Source organism: Sciurus vulgaris, assembly GCF_902686455.1.
Source record: "Sciurus vulgaris genome assembly, chromosome: 6".
NCBI classification, from domain to species: domain Eukaryota; kingdom Metazoa; phylum Chordata; class Mammalia; order Rodentia; family Sciuridae; genus Sciurus; species Sciurus vulgaris.
This window is the reverse complement of record NC_136466.1, coordinates 55,133,702-55,156,423: the sequence shown is the minus strand read 5'-3', so window position 1 is coordinate 55,156,423 and position 22,722 is coordinate 55,133,702. Positions and strand designations below refer to the sequence as shown.

Sequence of the window (22,722 nt, the reverse complement as noted above, 5' to 3'; positions counted from 1 at the left end):
AATTTAGTGAGACCCTATCTCAAAATAAAAAATAAAAAGAGGTTAGGATATAGTTTGGTAGTAAAGCACTCATGTGTTCCATCACCAATGGAAGGAAGGAAGGAAGGAAGGAAGGAAGGAAGGAAGGAAGGAAGGAAGGAAGGAAGGAAGGAAGGAAGGAAGGAAGGAGGAATTCTTAACCACACTGCCTTCAAACAATTGTGAGTACTTACACATCATCACCACAAGAATTCCTAACAGTATTTAGCAGTTGATTTATTGCAATGCAAAATAACACTGTCCCTGTTGGTAATAATAGCACCATCTCTTTAGCTGGGCTTTAGGGAACAGCCTAGGTGTCAGTCTACCCCTTTCAAGTCTGCTTTTTTCCACTCCCTGTTCTGGCACGTTAGGAAGCAGAAAGATACTGTGAATATGAATTGGTGGTGTGAAATTTATATCCTTCTGGGTATAATTTGGTTTAAGATAGGAAGCTGATCACAGATCTAGGATCTGGCAATGTTCCTCTTTTCAAACTAGCTGCACATTTATGGAGTGATTGGGAGGAGTGACAGCATCACCTTGCTGGTTTGACTTACCTTTGCCCTGTAAGTAGATAGAAAGCTGTATTTACTTCTTGGCAGAAAATGACTCCAAGGAGAAAATGAGCCACTGTAAGGGCTATAATTGGGAGGAAGACATGAAAGGGTCTAAGAAGGAAAATAAAAGTTTTATAAGAAAAATCATATGCCGCTTTTGTGTTGTCAAATCTTGAGATTCAATACCTAAAAGAATTGAAGTAAGGGAACAGAAGAGATTCTTGTACCCCTCTATTGAAAACAGTAATATTCTCAATAACCAAAAGGTAGGGACCACCAACAGATGAATGGCTAAGCGAAGTGTACTATGTGTGTGTGTGCACCTCCAAAGGGATTGAAATTCTTAGACATGCTGCAATCAAGGATAAGCCTTGAAGACATTATCGTTATGCAACATGAAATCTGTCACAAAAGAACCTATATTGTATGATGGTGTCTATGTGATACACCTAGAGTAGTCAAAGTCATAGAGACAGAAAGCAGAGCAGGAATTACCTGAGAGTGGGGGGGGCGGGGAAGAAGAAGTATTGTTGAATAAGAAGAGTTTCAATGAAGACCAAAATAAGTGGTTAGCCTTGGTGTTTATCCTTGGTTTGGTGAAGAACGGAGTCCAGAGGAACATGATAGGCAAAAGGGGTGAGAACTCAGTGTAATAAATTGGGCAAAAGAGAAATAGTAAGACCTGTTCTTTTTCTTTTCTTTTTATTTGGTGTTGGAAATGGAGCCCAGGGCCTCCATACTAAACCCTCCCACTGAATGACACTCGCATGCCTCAGATTTCTCTTGACCCCCCTTTGTCTGTAGAGATAAGGTTTTCCTTAGATGTGTTCTTTTTTTTTTTTTTTTTTTCATTTTAATGATAGAATGCCTTTAAAACTTGTTTACTATATTTTCTTTATTTTTACAAACTGCATTTTGATTCATTGTACACAAATGGGGTACATCATTTCATTTCTATGGTTGTGCATGACGTAGATTCATACCATTCATTTTGAAGATAAGGAAGGATACCTCTCACATTGAGGCTCTTACGATCTACTTCAAGGACGGTCAGAAAGCTCTTTCTGCACATGTTGTTTCTCAAATTCCTTCATCTCAAAATATTCAATAAAGTAAGGTGCCATATTTGGTAACAGTGTGGTCTTAATCCTCTCAATATTATGGAACAAAGTTCCATATCCACAAACAAATAATAGAGTTGGTTGTTAGTAACTTATATACGAGTGTCTGGATGGAATGTTGAAGTTTAAAAAAAATTATATCTCAGATTGCTTTGGGAGATGAAGGCAAGAAAACAAAAACAAGATGCAAGATGAGACACAAAAAGGAGCGCACCTGATGGCCAGCTATGCCAGGAAGAAGTGAGGGAGAAGAGAGTTGGAAGATTTGAGAGGGCAAATGTATGGAGAGCTTAAAATAGAGAATTTATTCTAAGAATGGACATAATTGCTCCTGAATCTCAGTGATTCCGAAATCTCATTCTGTGATGCTCTTCCGTCACTCTTAATATCAATAAGGAATAGTAATGATCATGACAGGGCAGGTTCCTTGGCATTGGGTGTTCAGGAAAATTATTTTGGCTTTGGATAAGTATCTTGGATGTGCTCAGTACAGGAGAGATGAGGAAAAGAAGACTGAAGAGCAGGTGCTGCAAGAGCTGCAGCAGGAGGCAACCCACTCAAGGGGCAACCTTGGGGCAGGCTTCTGAGGGAATAAAGATGGTTCCAGCACCTGCGTGGTGCGAAGTGCAGCATGAGTTAGCAAAGAGAGCCAGGAAGGAAAAGATGGAAGAAAAGATAACTGAAAGATAACAATGACTCTTGAATCTGATAGCCAGACAGAAAAAGCAAGCCATGAAGAAAATAGACGATTGTACTGTCAGAGCAGAAGCATTAAGTTAGTACTTGATTATAATTTATCAAGAGGTTAAATGAAATAACCTACATCTTTAGAAGGTCCAAAAGAATGAACAACAAAGACAAGGAAATAAAAAGAAAACTCCCAGAATTCTTTTCTCAAGGGAAAAGCTCCCGTTCATCTAAGCACACACCAACACATTTATGCTCTATGTAAATAGTTTACTTTTTGCCCCCTGCAAAGCACTGGAGGGTTTGATTAAAACCTTCCTTCATGACTTTGAACCTCAGAATGCCCTAGTGCAGACAAGCATCAGGTACCGCAGAGCTGCAGATAAGTAATGGGCCACATGCAGGTCTGTGGTTTGGCACAGCCTACCTTAATAACGATAGTGATTGGACCGCTCCATTCCACCAGATAAATAATGTGTTGAGATGTCATGAGACACAAAATAAATCCATGAAAACAAATGTCTTTCGGCAGAATAATTTTGTCTTAAACTCTTAGCATGTAACGAAATAGATTTCCTGTGTTCTAGAGCACGACTGTAAACAGCACCAAGTCGGTGGTCTCTGTTTACTGTTTTGAGCAAGTTTAAAAAGAAAGAGGATTGTTTACCAGAACAAAATCCTTTAAAAAAAAAAAAAAAAAAAAGAGTCTTCTCTTTCATTTAGGTTAATAACATACCACATGTATTTGTCAATCAAATTAGAATTACTGTCAGCCCATAATGCATTTTAGTTTAGCCAATATCAGTCAGTCCTGATTTATTTGCTTAATACAAATCTAATTGAGTTTCAGGCTGCTCTTCTCCTTTCAGCTGTTAACCGACCAAGTACATCTTTAATTTCCAAGACCGATGGTGTGGTAGCAGTTGAGAGGAAGAGCGATTTGCATAAGGCCCCAGAAGGGTGCCAAAACTCTTCACGCTTTAAACAACAGCCTTTATTATTCTGTAAGTGGATGTGTTGAATTTTCATGCTTTTGTTTCCAGTTCAGTCCTGACAGAAAAGAATAAAGTAGATTTTGCCAGCACCCCTGCTGTGCCCTGGGGGAGAAATTCAATGTGCCTCATTTGTCTTAATTGGAGAACCGCCCTCAGCACCAGCTTTTTCTATGAATACATTAGCATAACAGACAGAAAATCCAAGCCCACTTTTGTAGAAATAGTCTCCCCCTCACACACACACACCTCTCATTTTTAAGACTAATAAAATCTGCAAGAGGGGAGAAGTGTGTTTCATCTCCCGGATTTCTTATAGTTGCAGTTGTAAAATTCTCGTACAGGAGAGATGCATCAAGCCTATTTTATCTCTGCACTGTTATTAGAGCCAGTCGTGAAGAATGTGATAAATATCATCCATGACAGAGAGCTGAAAGCTTCTCTTTATTCTTCATTATGTGCTAATCCTATATACTTGTTCTTTGACTGGTTATACGGCTCTTTCACAGGGGAGAGTTGGAGATGAATGTGTCTAGAAGGATAAGAAAAGAAAGAACAATTCTTACTAAGGTGAATTTATTAACACTAAAACAAACGCAGTTATCTCCATCAAACCAAGATGTTAAACCCTGTGCCAATTCATGGGAGAAAAATTAAATTCATCTTCACGTTTTTTTGTATTACAAAAGGGCTCCAAGTTCGGACAAATAGCCTCTGAGGTGCAAATCATTTCCCTAATCCAGCTTCTTGTAGTATGAGATTGAACTGATGGAATTTAAAGGTGAACATTTCCAAAGAAATATTTTGTTTACATGTTCCCAAGACTGGTATCAATTCTTCCATCACATCTGTTCAACCTGCTTGCCATGGCCAGTAAGTGGAAGACATGAAAAATGGGGAAAGATGTAATTTCCTAATAAAGCACAGTGCACACGTTCTCTTGGAAAAATGTCTGCCTTTCAAAAAAACAACACATCCACATTTTGTCTTGATTTTCCACAGCAGGTCTCATTTACCTCATCAGTTACTAGAAAGCATCCAGGAATTTTAAATAAGGCATGTGTGGGGAGGGGTGCATGATTTTGTTGTCGATGTTAAGAGTTTGTTTTGTTTTTAATTATTTGTGCACTCATTTAAAAATTAAGTACCTTGTGAGTCGGATCCTTGTGAGTAAATGCAAGGTGAAATCATTTTGGAATAATAATTTGGGGATACAGAAGTTCCTGGGGCCTAAAGAGACCAACCGATTCTTCCTTCCGTGTAAATCCTCATTGTGTCGCCTGGCACATTTCCCCTGGAGCCCAAAGGCAAAACACGGATTGTCGCTGTGCCCTCCTCCTTCCTTCACTTAGCCTTCACATTCCACTCCCTCAGCCCCAGTGAGTGTTCCAAGAGGCTATGGTGAATTGGTGTCAAGAACTAGGAATCAAATGTTTGCTTTCTTGTGTAAATGAGTATAAAAAATGATCACCTGGGGTGGTCTGTCCTGCAAGAGAGTGTCAGCTTTTCACTTTACAACTAGAATCATTTACGTTACAAAAATAACAAGCAGGTTACCAGGTTAAGAAATTACCATATTTGAATATTGAATGTGGATAATTTTTGAAAGTTGAGATAGCACAGGAAGGTCGAAAGGAATATAAGATTTTAAAAAAAAAATTGTTTTTGTTTTTGTCTTTGTTTTCAGAAAAAAAAAATTGTGTGGGATGGTGGTTTGGAGATGAAGTTCAGTGGTAGAGCACTTGCCTAGCAAGCCCAAGGTCCTGGGTTTGATCCCTAGTACCACAAAAATAAATAAATAAATAGCATGGGGTGGAGAGAGCCTAGCACATTCACAGGGCCCATCTCTCTTACCACTGTGCAGGACAGGCTGAGCTCCTCAATCGACTGTGAGTTCACATCCCAGACAAGACTGCAAGGAGAGTTGAGGGGACATTGTAAGGGTGATTCAGGAATTCTCCTAATGTCTAGAATGTTTGCTTAGAGAGCAGGAGGAATTATTTGAGAAAAATTGAAGACTGAATTAAAGCTTTTCTTGGGTGGTTGTTGCTGTTGTTCTTAAACTTATTTTGCTGTTGAAGATTTTTCTGAACATTTGCTTATTGTGAGAGGAATATGTGTTCATTTTATCAAAATGAGAAAATTCCAATACTGATTTTTAAAAAGAATAAAAGTCACTCATGTTTCTTTATATTTCTTTGGTTTTTGAGAAAAAGAAAAAAAAAAAACCCACATTCTTCACAGACATAATACACAGATTGGTATTTTTTTAAACATTTTTTTTTTTTTTTTTGTAGTTGTAGATGGACAGCATGCCTTTATCTTACTTTATGTGGTGCTGAGGATCCAACCCAGTGCCTCACACATGCCAGGCAAGTGCTCTGCTACTGAGCTACAGCCCCAGCCCCACAGATTGGTGTATATATATATATATACATATACATATATATATATAATATTATAATACATATACATATACATATAATACATATACATATACATATACATATAATACATATACATATATATATAATATAATAATATATATGTATATGTGTATATATATATATATATATATATATATATATTTGTGTGTGTGTGTGTGTGTGTGTGTGCGCGCGCGGCCCTGGGGATTGAACCCAGGGCCAACTGAGCTATATCCCCAGTCCAGGTATTTTTAAATGCACTAATGACAACAGTTTTCTCCTTCACCAAGTCTGGCACAGCTAAGCTTTACTTTTCAATTCCATCCTATCCTTGGGTATATCCTCAAGAGCCCAGTGTTAGCAAGAATCCTATCAGGTCAGTTCAACCAGAATCTTCCATCTTCAACATCTAATCATCCTCAAGATCTGATCAAGTTCCTTATCCCTCACCATCTCCCAAGTGATTTCCCATCACCCTCACCTGACTTTTGACAAGATCCCCGTTAGGTCATTTTTGCAATGTTAACCTTCTCTTCAGTAATTTTTCTATCTCCAACCTCCCTTCACCTTGACTATAATCCTACTTTTCCTTGTTTTATTTATAGTTAAACCCAATCTCTCTCCTACTGCAAAACCACAGGACAGTAGTCTTTATCACAAGCCTGAATGAAGTCTGCCTTGTTGCCAAAAAATTTTAGCGCTGTTAAAAGAATAACTTTATGCAAAATTAATTCAACACAATTTACTTGTTCATTCAAGGATTCATGATTGGGCAGCACTCAAAACAGAAAGAGCAACGTTCAAAGAACCCTGGTTTAGCAGCATGTACAGAGGGCTTTTATAGACTGAACTCAGAAACAAAAGAAAAGCAATTACTGGATTGGCTACAGCGAAGTGAGGTATTTGCAACACTTGGATCCCATGAAAACTCCCTGTTTAGAGGTTAGTTAACAGTTTCTGATGGGTTAAGCTTGGGCTCTGCTTTACTGTTTATATTGATTTGGGTTTGGGTTTACTTACACAGGAGCCCAAGGCACTGGAGCTGTCTTAGCATAATGAACTCCCAATTAATTATCTTCACAGCACTAACATAACTTTTATGTTCCTCCTCAATGTCAGTTTGACCACCTGTCCCGAGATGAAAGGTGAGAGTCAGGTTTAATCTCTTTGGAAAGATGAATTTGTTGATACCCTACCTGGGCAGAGTTAAGGACAACTTTCTGTGCTCCTTCCATTATTTCTGATGCCATCACCGTCTAAGCAATCAGTTTTATCCACAATTTAAGCATTTCGATTAATGCCTGTTAAAAACCAGGCTACTGTGGGGGCAGGCTACTTTTTTGTTAACTCTCTCCATAGCCACAAAATATAAATTCATCTTGAAATTCTAAGGCAAAAATAATCAAGATGATTTTACATGGCATGTTATTGTGGGGATTATATGGGGTAATAATTAAATGATTTACCTTCAGGAGAGAGGTCTTGATGTGTCTAGTCCCCCATAACGAACTCCTGGCATTCTTTCATGAATCTATACTTTTAAAGAATGAAATCTCAAAAATTGTATAGCTATTAATATGGAAAAACCTAGAATAATTGGCTTTATAAAGCCCTATTTCAATTTTATAAATTTATTTATGCAAGTGCCTTACATGGTCAAAATGTGAAAAACAACACCAAAAGCAGACACCTTAATAGTTCCAGTTTAAGACCAACTATCCCTGAGCTTGCAGAGTTCAAATAACAATAACCTAAAATTCCCCATGATAAATCATTGATGTTAACAAGTTACAAAGAAAAGGACAGATGACATCAACAAATTAATAATAGCACATGCCATTTCCTGCAGTAACTAACAGACATAATGATGAGCAGGAAACACTGATATGTGTTTTGTACCTTCTCGCCTTCAGGAATTTGTACCAAATTAGGGAAATGCGGATTTCTTTTTCATTCAGGGAACACCCCAGAAGTTGACAGCTATTCCCTTTCTGGCTTGATAACATCGTCGATTCTGCAGACAGAGCCAACATAAAGTGGAAAAGTCACTGTGAGTCACTGCTGCTTTTCCTGTTGGCAGGGTTCAGAACATGGTACCCTAAAATACAGAATCTTGGCATGTCAGATATTAAAAGCTGAGGGAATGAGGAACAGCTGGCATTGAGAGGACTCTGACTTTCTTCGTCTCCACTGAAGCTGGCCACAAGCCATCTCAGCCAGAAGACTGGAATACCCTGTGTCTGAAGGCGAAAGAACACCAAGAGGATTCTGACCGAAAAGACCTTGCTGTGTCTCCTTACTGTCTTAGCTCATACCTTCTGTTCTATCACGTTTTCCCGTGACTTTTCACTCTTCCTCAATTCTAGCTTTAAAAATGTTCAGGCTTAATTATTTCTTGGGTCTTCATTTCCTTATGAAGCCTCCTATATCACATAAAACTTATATTACATAAATTCGAATGCTTTCCTCATGTTAATCTCTGTTCAGTTAGCTTAATTTATGGAACCCTCACCTGAGAAACCAGGAGTAGGGGGAAAAGATTTTTTCCTCTCCTGCATGGTCAACATTCTTCAGTACTACATTTATTTTCCAAAAAGAGACAGAAAGTCAGGTGGTGAATGATAGTTGTTTTATAACCATCACCTTTAATGGCTTTTGTTTGGTTTTGCTTTTTTGTAGTGCTATGGCCTGATCCCAGGATCTCACTGAAGCTAAGCAAGTGCTGTACCATGGAGCCATACCTGTGTACCCTTCTCTAGAAGCCCACCAGAGTGAAGCATGCAGAAGTGTGCTGCACTTTCCCCTCTGGAAAACCCACCAGCACCCTGTGGAAGGTCAGGTAGTACTGTGCCACTGCAACCTACATTTGGTATCAAGACAAAGTGAAGGTGGGCCCAGACTATGCTCCTCAGGGGTATCTCCTGTAAGGAAAGCAAGGAATGTGGAGACACAGGCCATCACTATTGCCAGCAACTCTCCAAAATGCATCCAAAAACAAGAGAGAAACAGGGGCATTTAAAAAAAACTCTAAACACATCCATCTGATATTGGAGGACACAAAAGGAAAATGTACAGCAATAAAGAAATTTGGGGTGAGAGTGGAGAGTCCGAACAAGTTTGGATATGTCTGGGCAAGACACTACAGGGCTAGTGGCAGCAAGAATACACAAATGTGTGAGGAGGGTGAATCCTGTCTGGGGATCCTTTGTGCTATGACAGTGCTGTCTTCCTTGCTCATGTGAATGCCTTATGCACCCTCTGTATCTTAGGAGCTCAGCCAAAATGGAATTTTTTAAAAAATCCAACTGGCAAGACTTCCACAGGGATTGAGCTAACCACTTAGCTGGAGATGAGCTTGCATGTGATAACGTGTGAACTCAGACAAGACTTCATCTACTATGGAGATGTGTCGCCTTGGTCTGTTCAGGCAGCTCTAACAGAGTGCCACAGATTGGGTGGCTCTTAAACAACAGAAATGTATTTTTTGTAGTTCTGGAGACCAGGCAGTCAGGATCAAGGCACCAGCAGATTCGGTGTCTGCCTGGGCCCACTTTCCCACATACCTCCTCCTGGACTCCTCACTCAGCACACCAGAAGCAGGAAGGGAGCTCTCTGGATCTCTTTTATAGGGCACTAACCCATGACTTAGTCACCTCCCAACAGCCCCACATCCCAGTACCATCACATTGAGAATTAGATTTCAGCACAGGGGTTTCAGGGGAACAGATTCACTAATTTGCCTGGGTCATAGCAAACTCAAGGGAAAAATCTCAAACACTTTTAAAAATCTAGGTTCAGATACATACCAAAGGGGTATGAATGAGCAAAATGGAGGTTAAACTGCAGAAGAGACAATGAAATCCCTCATCATGTACTAAGTACAAAAACAGATCTAAGGAAAGGGGCCCAAAAGCTGAGCCTGTGGTGCACACCTGTGATCTCAGTGACTCAGGAGGTTGAGACAGGAGAATTGCAAGTTTGAGGCCTCCCTGGGCAACTGAGTGAGAACCTGTCTTCAAATTAAAAAGAAAAAATTGTAAAGGCCTGGGGATCTAGCTCAATGGTAGTATGCCCCTGGGTTCAACCCTCAGTATGGCAATAAAACAGAAAGAATGGCTCAATGGTCCCAAGCACAGAGTCAAGCTGGACTTGAGCCCATCCTGACCCAACCCTCAGAGGTGCCTTATGTATGCTAGGCAAAAAAAAAAAAAAAAAAAAAAAAAAAAAAAGACTGTGTGTAGTTGTGGGATTTAGAGAGAGAAAGAGAAAGGAAAGGAAGGTATACCGGAGGGATAAATGTTTTTGGCATAAAAATATACAAGAATGTCGAGGGACTCTGATGGTAAAGCACAAAGACTGTTCCCAAAGTTTTGGACATTAAGAACAGGTAAGCACCACCATACAAGTGCCAGAAGGCAGTAATCACCATTGCTGGGACTGTAGCAGAAGTATCACAGGGGCCACACTGTTGCCACAGAACATAGGAACAGTATGATGTCAGTCATAGCATTCAAGAAGGGAGGAGTAAATGTTGTAAAGGAGGAAGGGAGTTGAGAGTCTGTCAAGTTGGGGTTGTTGATAGAAATGTTAAATTGATCTTCCCTGAGAATCACAGGCTGTTGGAGCCTAAGGGAGGTTTATATGGAAACACCAGGTTTGGTAGTCCCCTCCACATATCCATGGAGGATACAGTCCAGAGCTTCAGTATTTGCCTGAAACTGCAGACAGTACCAGACCTCATACATTCTTCCTGTGCATACATACCTATGATAAAATTGAATTCACAAATTAGGCAAAGTAAAAGATTAATAATAATAACTAGTAAAAAAAAAAAAAAACAATTATAGCAATACACTGTAATACAGGTTATGTGAATGTGATCTTTCTCCCTATCTACCATGAGGTGATGTATATATATATATATATATATTGCCTGATGGGCTAAAAAAAGGAGTGATTTGTGTTCTGTACAGAAAAGAGCTCAATTATGTGAGATTTTATCATGCTACCTAGAATGATGCACAATTTAAAACTTATAAATTATTTATTTTTGGCATTTTTTTATTAACATTTTCAGATCACAGTTGACTGGGATAAATGAAACTGAAAAAGGAAGCCATGTATAATGGCACTATAAAACATGCAGGGAGTACACAGTCTGCTCAGGCTGCCATAACAAAATACCAGAGACCAGGTGCCTTAAACAGCAAAAATGTATTTTCTCACAGTTTAAGATGAAAATACTCTCAGGGTTAGTTTCTAGTGAGGCCTCTCTTCCTAACTAGCAGACTTTGGTCACCCTCAGGTTTTCTCACATAATCATTTCTCTGTGTGAATAGAAAAGGAGACTGCTGGTTTCTTCCTTTTCTTATATGGGTGAAGGCCCCACCTATGACCTCATTTGTTATTAAATACCTCCCTAAAGGCCTTATCAGTCATACTAGGAGTAAAGTCTTCAACACAGAAGTTTTGCCAGATACAGTCCAGTCCATAAAAGGGAAAGTCAGAATGGACCTTCATAAATGAACCTAAGAAAAGGAAAATCTGCAGAGTTCTACTTCATTCCTTCCTGAAGGCTAAGATGGTCATTCACCTTCAAGGGTTAGGCATCACCTATGATTAAGAAGGCTCACCTGAAGGCAGTGTTAAGAGGAAAATTCATTGCATTGAGCTTATGCATTAAAAGAATAAAGAGTCTGCAAATAAATGACCTAACATTACATCTCAAATCCTAGAAAAAGAACAAATGAACACCAAAAACAGTAGAAGACTGGAGATTATTAAAATCAGAACTGAAATCAATGAAATTGAAACAAAAGAAACAATTCAAAAAACTGACAAAACAAAAAGTTGGTTATTTGAAAAATAAATAAAATTGATAAATCCCTAACTAAAATACACAATAAAAAAGGAAATAACACAACAGACATGACTGAAATACAGAAAATAATTAGAAACTATTTTGAAAATTTATGCTCCACTAAAACAGAAAATCTTGAAGGCATCAACAAATTTCTACACATACAACCTATCCACAATGAATCAGGAGGACATACACAATTTAAACAGATCAACTACAAGCAATGAAATAGAAAACACTATCAAAAGTCTACCAATCAGAAAAGCCCAGGACCAGACGAATTCTTGGTCAAGTACTACGAGACCTTCAAAGAAGAATTAACACCAAAACTCCTCAAAGTACTCCATAAAATATAAAAGGAGGGAACCCTTCCAAACTCATTCTATGAGGTTAGTATCATCCTTATACCAAAACCTGATGAATACACATCAGGGAAAGAAAATTTCAGACCAATATCCCTAGTGAACATAGATGCAAAAATTCTCGTTAAAATTCTGACAAATCGCATACAAAGAGATATTAAAAAGATAGTGCTCCTCAATCAAGTAGGGTTTATCCCAGGGATGCAAGATATGGAAATCAATAAATGTAATTCACCACATCAACAGACTTAAAAACAAGTATCACAAGATCATCTCAATAGATGCAGAAAATGCATTTGACAAAATACAGCACCTCTTCATGTTCAAAATACTAGAAAAACTACAGATAGTAGGAACATACTTTAACATCATAAAAGCTATATATGCTAAAGCCAAGGCAATAAAATTCTAAATGGAGAAAAATTGAAAGCATTCCCTCTAAAAACTGAAACAAGTCAGGGATGCCTTCTTTCACCACTTCTATTCAACAGTGTCCTTGAAACTTTAGCCAGAGCAATTAGACAGTCTAAAGAAATTAAAGGAATACGAATAGGAAAAGAAGAACTCAAACTATCATTATCTGCTGATAACATGATTCTATATTTAGAAGATCCAAAAAATTCCACCAGAAAATTTCTAGACTCATAAATGAATTCAGGATATTAGCAGGTTATAAAATCAACACCAATAAATCAAACACACTTCTGTACATCAGTTATGAATTTACTGAAAGAGAAATTGGGAAAACTACCCCATTCACAATAGCCTCTGTAATGTACAAAGCTGCTCCCCCGCCCTTTCCGCTGCAGCCATTTCCCTGCTTCCCAACTACTGTCAGTCTGTGAACATCCTAGCTAGCTATTGGTTCATCAATCAGCTTGCAAGTATCCTTCTCCTTCTCCTTTATTGGTCCTCTGTTAGCCTGGCAGAATTCAACTGCTTCAAGGTAGCTACCCCGCCATCTTTTCTCATGCGTCTCTCTCTTCTACTCACTTTCTCTATTCTCCTTGCTTTTCCACTCTCTCTAGTGCACGTCCTTTCTTGATACCTTTCTTTTCCTCTCATGTTCTCTCTTACCCTGCAAGGAGACACTTTGTTTGCTTAACAAACTCCCTTATGTGATTTCCCGTGTCCGGCGTGGTTCTCGTGGGATCCCTTACAGCCTCAGAATAAATAAATAAATAATTAAATAAATAAATAAATAAATAAATAAAATACTTGGGAATCAATGTAAAATAAGAGATGAAAGAGCTCTACAATGAAAACTACAGAACACTAAAGATAGAAATTAAGACCTTAGAAGATGGAAAGACCTCCTATGCTCCTGGATAAGCAAAATTAATATTGTCAAAATGGCCATACTACCAAAAGTGTTACACAGATTTAATGCAATTCCAATGAAAATCCCAATGACACATGAAATTCATTTGGAAAAATAAGAGACCCAGAATAGCCAAATCCTTAGCAAGAAGAGCGAATCAGGAGGCATTACATTACCAAACCTTAAACTATACTACAGATTTATAGTAACAAAAATGGCAAGGTATTGTCACCAAAATAGACAGGTAGACCAATGGTACAGAATAGAAGACACAGAGACAAACCCACTTAAATACAGTGATCTTATATTAGACAAAGGTGCGCAAAACATTCACTGGAGAAATGGTAGCCTATTCAACAAATGGTGCTGGGAAAACTGGAATCCATGTGTAACAAAATGAAATTAAACCCTTATCTCTCACCTTGCACAAAAATCAACTCAAAGTGGATCAAAGACTTAGGCACTAGAACAGAGACCCGTACCTAATTGAAGGAAAAGTAGACCCAAATCTTTACAATGTCAGCCTAGGATCTGACTTCCTTAATAAGATTCCTAAAGCACAAGAAGTAAAATTAAGAATCAATAAATGGGATGGATTCAAACTAAGTTTCTTCTCAGCCAAGAAAACAATCAACATGAAGAGAGAGCCTTCAGAATGGAAGAAAATTTTTAACACATGCACCTCAAACATAGCATTTATCTCCAGGATTATAAAGAACTCAAAAAAACTTAACACCAAAAAAGGAAAAAAAAAAAAAAAAAAAAAACAATAAATGGGCTAAGGAACTAAGCAGATTCTTCAAAGAAGAAATACAATCAATAAACAAATATATGAAAAAATGTTCAACATCTTTAGCAATTAGAGAAATGCAAATCAAAACTACTCTAAGATTTCATCTCATTCCAGTCAGAATGGCAATTATCAAGAATACAAATAATACATGTTGGTGAGGATGTGGGAAAAAACATACACTCATATATTGCTGGTGGGAATGCAAATTGGTGCAAATATTATGGAAAGTAGTATGAAGATTCCTTAGAAAACGTAGAATGGAACCACCATTTGCCCAGCTATCCCACTCCTTGGTTTATACCGAAAGGACTTAAAATCAGCATACCACAGTGATGCACCACATCAGTGTTTATAGCAGCTAAACTGTGGAACCACCCTAGGTGTTCTTCAACAGATGAATGGATTTTAAAAATCTGATGTATATACACAATGGAATATTACTCAGACTTAAAGAAGAATGAAATGGCATTTGCCAGTAAATGGATGAAGCTGAAAAATATCATGCTAAGTGAAATAAGCTAATCCCAAAAAATCAAAGGCTGAATGTTTTCTCTGATAAGTAGCAGTTGCAAGATGCTAATTCACAATAAGTGGGGAGAGATAGGGAAGAATAAAGTTACTTTAGATTAGGTAGAGAAGAGTGAAGGGAGGGGAGGGGTATGGAAGAAGGAAGGATAGTATAATGAATCAGACATTATTACCCTACGTATATAACTATACAACCAGTGGGATTCTACATCATGTACAAGCAAAAGAATGAGGAATTATACTCCACCTATACATGATGTATCAAAGTGCATTCTACTGTCATGTATAACTAATTAGAATAAAAATAAATGAGTGTGTGTGGTATGTGTGTGTGTGTGTGTGTGTGTGTGTGTGTGTGTGTGTATAAAGTAGGCTCATTGCCCCAGGTAGAAAGCCCATTCCCCTCTCTCCATGCACAATAAGTGTATTGATTCACCTATGGTCTAGTCAGTATCTAAAAAAGAAGTGTTCATCACATAAACTTATACTTATTATACAGACTATAATTTATTTTCTGGGATAAATTTTGAAGAACTATCACTAAATCTCTTTTTGAAAGTATAGATGAAAAGAATTGAGGAGTATATGAGTTCTGAGCATTGAGAATTTTCTTGGATTTCAAGGAAGTTTTAGGACAAACTTCAGATTTATGCTATTCTATTGCTAATTTTGTCCAATACTTCAGAAGACATAGAAGTAAAGATATGAATGTGATTTTGGTATATTGTATTGTGCTCTTTAAAAATACAATAATAGTTTATGATTTTTTCCCCCAAGGGAAAAGGAAATCCAAAAACACATCAAAATTTCAGTACCCAATTGTTTTTTCTTAAAAACAAGTCATGGGCTGGGGATTTAGCCCAGTTGGTAGAGTGCTTGCCTTACAAGCACAAGGCCCTGGGTTCAATCCCCAGCACCTCCAAAAATAAAAAGCAAGTCAATGCAGAATGATATTGGTCACATTATACCATGTGTGTGTATAAATATATAACAATGAACCCCACCATTACAATTACAATGTACTAATAAAAAATATGGGGACAAAGGAGCAAGTTAAAGCACATAGAAGAATGCTATGTACATGTTTGCAAATAACTTCAGTTAGTATGACTAAAAACTCTTGTGCCCTATAATAAATGAGTATGTAATATCCTTGATTTGTTCTCCTTTAGAACTTGGCTGACACTCATGGACAAAATGTCATCTAGGTTCAGTTGTAGGCAACATAAACCAATTTCAACTTAAGCAAAAAGAAAATCTTATAGAAAAGAGACAAGTCACGGAAATGAAGAAAAGATCCTGGCCTTTGAAAGGACAGGCTACTGAGAAGGCAAGTTTTAGAGCTCTAAAGAGCTTGACCCCATAGACACTCTCTTTAAGAGGTCACTATTGTGATAAATCACAACTGCAATATCCCACTAGGAAGTCAGATTAGCACACATGGGTCAAACTATGTCCATTTGATTAATAATTCCACCAACCCTGCACATGGGGGAGGGATCATTTTTTTAAGGAGTTATAGGGCGCTGTTAGAAAGAAAAATGGGAATGAACAATGAAAGGAAAAAGCAATTGAAATAGGAACAACTGCTTAAAACACACTTGAAAATTGGTTATGGAATCAGAATATTACTACTGAGAATAGAAAATTTTGACCCTGGTTTTCTCTGCCACAAATGACCTTCAAGGAGATCCTCAACCTGTGAATATATAACAAAACCCAGAAATCAGGATACTGCAAAAAGGCAGCGACCATCTGCCTAGCTAGCTGCATTTGAATATTGGTCCAGTGACTCTCTTCTTGGAAAGATTTCTGTGCCCTTTTCCTGATTTCCTGCTGCTGCCACTGCCACTTTATCACCTTTCTCAGTTTCAGTATGATTCTGGTTTTCATCTGCGCACAGACCTATGCATCAGCCCAGGTGTCCCAACAATGCCAGAGCTACAGCCATGGTGTCTTAGTTTTAGTGTCTAGTCAAACAGCTGCCTGGAACAATATGGAAATGACACTCCAAACTAACTATAATCTTTGGGACCCAGGCATGGTGACCTCAGCTATCACCACGAGACCCCGTGCTGGTCGGACTATATAGATCTCAGCAATAACTAATCCTCGTGATGCGATTAAGAAAAGTCTAGCAACAGATGAAGCTGACTTTCAACTGTGTTTGGGCATTTTGAAGTCTGGGTTGCTTTTGAAATGGTTCCCTTGAAGACCAAGTGAGGACAAGCCAAGAGTTCTGGGCAATACTTCAAAAGTCAACAGCTGCTCTGCACTCCCAGTCAATCCCAATTTGCCACTTGGCTGCTTGCTGATGAGCTGCTTGTATGAGTATTTGATTGCACCACAGTGTGTTCCCTAGTGCACCCGCTGGCTTGTCAAGCTTTGGGCACATATCTGGTACCCCAGAAGTTTGGCTTCTCAGCAAAACAGCTTGTTATTGGGGAAAGAGTATTTGATTGGAAGTCCAGAGTCCAGGCTCAGGTCTGACTATCCCTAATTACCTATGTGATCTCTTGGTCTTGGCTTTGGGTTTTGCTGTTGTTGCTGCTGTCCTTGTTAACATTATGAGGTGAGTTTTAAACATATATAAAATCAGAAGGAATAAAATCATAATCCCCACGTACTTATCATCTGGTTTCAATAATGATGAACTTGTGATCAACTTGTATTCATTCATATCCTACCTCATCTTCTGGGTTATTGTCAAACAAATCCAAGATTGATATCATTACGTCAACAAATACTTCAGTATATATCTTTAAAAGATGAAGACTACTTCAATTTTTTTTAATTCTAATACTAAAAAACCTAACAACAATTTTTCCAAATATTCAGTGTTCAAATATCTCTAAATTGTCAAATTTTCATTTTGATTTGTTTTGTTTTATTTTGTTTTTAGACAGGGTCTCTCTCAATTGCCCAGGCTGATCTCAAACTCCTGATCCTCCAGCCTCAGCCTCTTGAGTAGCTGGGATTACAGGTGGAGTGCATCACTGTACCTGGCTTTTAATTGTCAAACTTGTAAAAGAAAAAAAAAAATTGGACTGGGATCCAAATGATGTCCATAAAATTTAATTGTTGAAATGTCTCATGAACTATAGATTGTCTCCCTCCCTCTCCCCCTTTATTTGGAGAGAGAGAGAGAGAGAGAGAGAGAGAGAGAAAGTCATTTGTCAATAGGGTTACTCAATCTGGACTTTGCTAATTGCATGGTTATGATGATAGTTAATATGTTTCTTTGTCCCTTGTACTTCCTATAGTTAGATCTAGAAGCTTGATCATTTCAGGTACTCTGTTTTGGTAACAATGTGCTTGCGGTAGTTGTGCATTTTCGTTTTGAAGCATATAACATTCAGTTGTTTCTCCTTTTAAGTTGTTACCATCCATTGATAATCATTGTCTAGATACCTTATTTTATTAAGGGTTGCAAAATGTTGATATGCTGATTCCGTCTAGCTGAATACTTCTATGAATGGTAACTTCCCCCTGGACAATGTTTGGTTACCCTGAGTTATAGCTATATAGAAAGATGAGACACATGTTTAAATCTTTCCCTGTTTATACAAATTTCTAAAAATGATGAATTATTTCTCCAGCATCCTCCAAAGGAGAATGGTGAGGTTTTGGTTGTTTGTTTAAAATTATTATGTATTTCTGAATTCAAACATATTTGATGTACTTCTATCCACTCTAGCTGTTATTCTTATTTATGCCCAAATTGGCTAGTGGGAACCACTTCGATTAAGCTATGAAGTCCTTGCAACATGATGCCAAAAAAGTCTTTAATAACTTTCTTGGTCTGGTATAATAAAATCTTATATATTTTCCAAAACCTACAATTAGTCATTTTTCCAAAGAGTTCTGCCTTTTACATATTCAAAATGAGGTTTTTGAAAATTTGCATTATTAAAAATGTGAGCAGATACAAAAGCAAAGAAAATAGCAATAAGAACTACTTACTATCTATATGTCACTCAGCTTCAACAATGATAACCTCAGCTGAATTTTGTCTGTGTTCACATCTACTGCTCACCCACCACCCCATCTCTTCCCACTAGATTAGTTTAAGCAAATCCTAGATTTCATATCAGTTTATCTCAAGATATGTTGATGTGTTTCTGAAAGATAAGCATCTTTCCCTTTCCTTCCCTATCTTTTTCTTGTTCATTCTCTATCATCTATCTATCTATCTATCTATCTATCTATCTATCTATCATCTATCTATCTTTCTCTGTAATTACTATTCTTAGGAACTCCTAATTGCAAATATATATGATATGATCAGTCTATAGATTGATAATCTGATACTGAAACTTTCCCGACTTGAATAGTGGGAGCCTCTTTAGTTATGCTACTCAGACCTTTGGACATAACCCACTAGTTTTTCATAACAATCTTGATTTCTTGATATGTCAAGATGTTTCTGGTACATCTTGTACATTTTGCTCCAAAGAACCAACCATTTTGCTAAAGGAAGTGAGAATATTTGGTTTGATGAGTACTAGTCTTTCAGTTATAAAATAATTTGATTTTATGATTCTTTAACAAACATTTAAAATATCTAAGAAGATTCCATAATCATTTTCAAGTTAACAACTAGTTTTTCACAATAACAAAGAATAGATAAATCTGTGTTTTAGTACTTGATAGTCCTGTCATAAGACAAAGGCTGTCATATTACAAAATACTGAATTATAGACTTGCATAAAACCAACTCTTTGCAAGATAACATAGATCAGAAAATATTTTTGTGGTTAAAATGGAAGCATGATGTCAGAATTTAAAATTAATTATGAAATTTAAAATTGACTAGGCAATTACATTGCTCACCACAGGCTCACAATCAGCTAGAGTATACAAAAATGGCAAATAACCCCCAAATCTCGGCATCTTATAACAAGAAAAGTTTATTTATTATTTACTACTAGTTCTGTGCCTGCCAAGTGAAACATCTCTTGAGGATGTTGACCTCCATATACCAGCTCAACAGCCCAGGTCAGTTAAATACCATTGTCCTTCTACAGCATCAGGTGCCTCCATGACCATCAGGGTAGAAGAAAGAACTTGAGGGATGAGGATGAGCAAGTAAACGCATTAGCCCAAAGAGATGCTCATAGGTAAATGGCCAAAGAAAGACACATATCCATGCCTATTTTAAGAGGACACATCTTTCATGTGCTCCACAGGATAGATGAACTAGTTCTATCAGCTAAAACTTGCAAAGTTATTCACAAAAAAATTTAAGAAAATGCATGGAGAGAGAAAGAATGATATGGAAAGTGACAGACAATGCAAGTTAAATCATGAGCTGTTTTGTTGTCACAGAGAGTTTGAAGACAGAAATTTAAGATGGATTTTATGAGAGAAGCAAAGACTTTTACCCAGAATGCTTTCGCTATGGCTATTACCCTTTCCTTGTAATCCTATACACACGCACACACAGGTGAAAGACTTGAACAAGGAATCAGATAGTGCATGTGGGCACCAGTGAACACTGGTATTGACAGGAACTCTGAAAGAGTGAAACTAAAAACATGTAAATTTATTTGCTTAAATTTGTGTACAATGAATCAAAATGCAGCCTGTAAAAAAATTTTAAAAATAAATAATTCAAAAATAAAAAATTCAAAAATTTAAAAATTTTTAAAAATAAATTACATGGACCAAAAGAAAACTTTTAGCTCTTCTATATAGTCTGAATTTTTTAAAAAACAAAAACTCCCTATATTAGTTTCCTATGACTATGTAACAAATAAGCACAAACTCGGTGGCTTAAAATGGAAGAAATTTATTTCCTCATAATTCCAGAGGCCAGAAATACAAATCAGGGGTTCAGTAGAGGCTCCAGGGAATATTCTGTCTCTGTTTCTTCCCGTTCTGGGGACTGCTGCTATCTCTTCACTGTGACTGAAGCATCTGATCTTTGCCTCTATTTACACAGGACTTTTTCCTGTGTCCATCTCTTCTATGTATCTCATAAAGACCTATCACTGGATTTAAGGACCATTGAATAATCCAGAAAAGCACCTCCTGTCAGGAAACTTAATAAGGTCTGCAAGGACTCTTTTTCTAAATAAGGTAATATTTGCAGTCCTCAGGCTTGGGAAGTACATGTCTTTTGGGAGGGTGGAGGACAGTGGTCACCGATCCATCTACTCCATCTCCACACGTGTGCAATACACAAGAGAGCATATATAGGATGTATGTTCTAGCAAGCTGAATTCCAGATTTAAAAGAGTTCAGCATGGATTTCTAATATAAAATCAGAGTGAACAGAAAAAAAAACAAAAGAAAGTACAGTCCCTGAAAGGAAAGCAGAGAAAACATCCTCAGTCTCTAAAGCACTGTAGCTTGAATGTGGGTTCAGCCACAAATCCAAGCAACTTTCTATAGTGTTGTTCTTTTTTTTTTCTTTTTAGTAGTACAAAAAAAGCTCATAATAGTGCTGGCAGTGTAGTTCAATGATAGAGCACTTGATTGGCATGCCCAAGTCCCTGGGTTCCATCCCTAGCTTTGGGGGCAGCAGCAGTGGTGAGTGGGGGCAGGGCTAACAATAAAAAGAGTCTGAGTCATTCCAAACTTGAACTACACTACTAAGCCTGATTAAATCAAATCTAGCTGAATAAAAATAAGTATAGATTTTGTAATTTGGGGGGGTACTCTTAAGATATTCAGGAAAATGTACTTAAAGGGAATGTCTCTATTCTCAGTGATTCTGGGTAAATGACGTGTGGCTATAGCTTCATGGTTAAATTATAAGCTATTATGTATTATGACATGATTGAATATATGCCACTTCAAAGTATGCCCAAGATAAATGACCCATATTTCAAGTTAAGCTTTTTACATTAGAAAAGAAGACAACAACCTTGGACCATTACTAAATCCCAGAGCAGAAAGACTGATGTATCACATATTCTAAATATCATTGAGCTGAAGGCAATGAAATTTGTTACATACTATGATATCTGAGAATGTATGTGAGCATTTTAAATGTACTCCACGGTTCACTACTATTAAGTCCTGATACATCCAGTTGATGCATCGCGTCATCAACCTGCCAGGAAGCCTTTGGAGAGTCATTTGTCCCTGGATCCAAATCAAGTGTGTATCCTGACTGTTAAAAAATATTTTGTTAGACCAAATGACTGAGCTATCTTTGACAGATCTGCCAAATGAATTATGACAGCAGTTGACCACTTTGGGCCCTGGGGCAATATTACTAGCAAAAGAAAAAAATTTGGTTTTTGTAGTTGCTGATGTTATGCAGAAAAAAATGCTTTATTTTTTCTGTTATGACTCTTAGTGGAGGTGTAAGTTTCTTGCAGTCTTTTGTATCAGAACTTAACAAGGTATGGAAGTTATTTATCCTGCCTGTTCTTTGAAGAGGAATATATTCAAAGTTGGAGTACAGTATAATGTCACTTCCAATCACAAGGAAGTCAAGGCTTAGCGGAAAGTTAATGTAGAAGTCTAGCTTACCTGGGTTCAAATTCCAGCATTAATACTCAGTAGGCTCCTAGTCTTTTAAAGAGGGAAGATTAATATCTACCAGTGGGATTGCTGAAAAGTTAATGTGCTGAGTGCTTTACACTCTGTGAAGCATTCATGAAAAGAAGGCTTCTGCTCTTATTATCTGACAACATCAGGCTTCCTCTGAAACTGCTAACTTAAAGATTTACAAGGATAAATATAGGAATCTGATTATGTATGAAACAATGGGGAGCAGTTGGGCTTGTGGCCAGCTGGGAAATACATAACCTGCTAGCAGCATTCAAAAACAAAACACAGCAACACAATCACAAATAACAGCAACAGCAGCAACAAACCCACCGTGCAGACCTGACCAAACGTGTCTGCCCAGGCTCTCTAAAGACTCGAATTCTTCTCTCCAACAATGCACTTAATAACAGTCATTAGAAATTAATTTGTCTTTGGGCATCTTTATATCCCAAATATGCCAAAGAGGCTTGCATTTTGTGTTTTACAAACGTTTCTAAATTCATTTTAAACTTCCCCTCACTCCTTTGACCAACGCATTGGTAACTTGA

At 37.5% G+C, this 22,722-nt stretch overlaps 1 protein-coding gene across 1 annotated transcript in view; it reads right to left on the bottom strand.

The window, feature by feature from the left end:
• The window catches only part of LOC306663981 (uncharacterized protein), a 326,186-nt gene that overhangs the window by 266,595 nt on the left and 36,869 nt on the right, over positions 1-22,722 (bottom strand). Inside the window, exon 8 of the mRNA XM_079144669.1 lies at positions 354-3,910. Within this exon, the coding sequence (XP_079000795.1) occupies positions 3,869-3,910 (42 nt within the window). The 3' untranslated portion in view covers positions 354-3,868. Of the gene's footprint in view, positions 3,911-22,722 lie in introns of the transcript that reaches the window.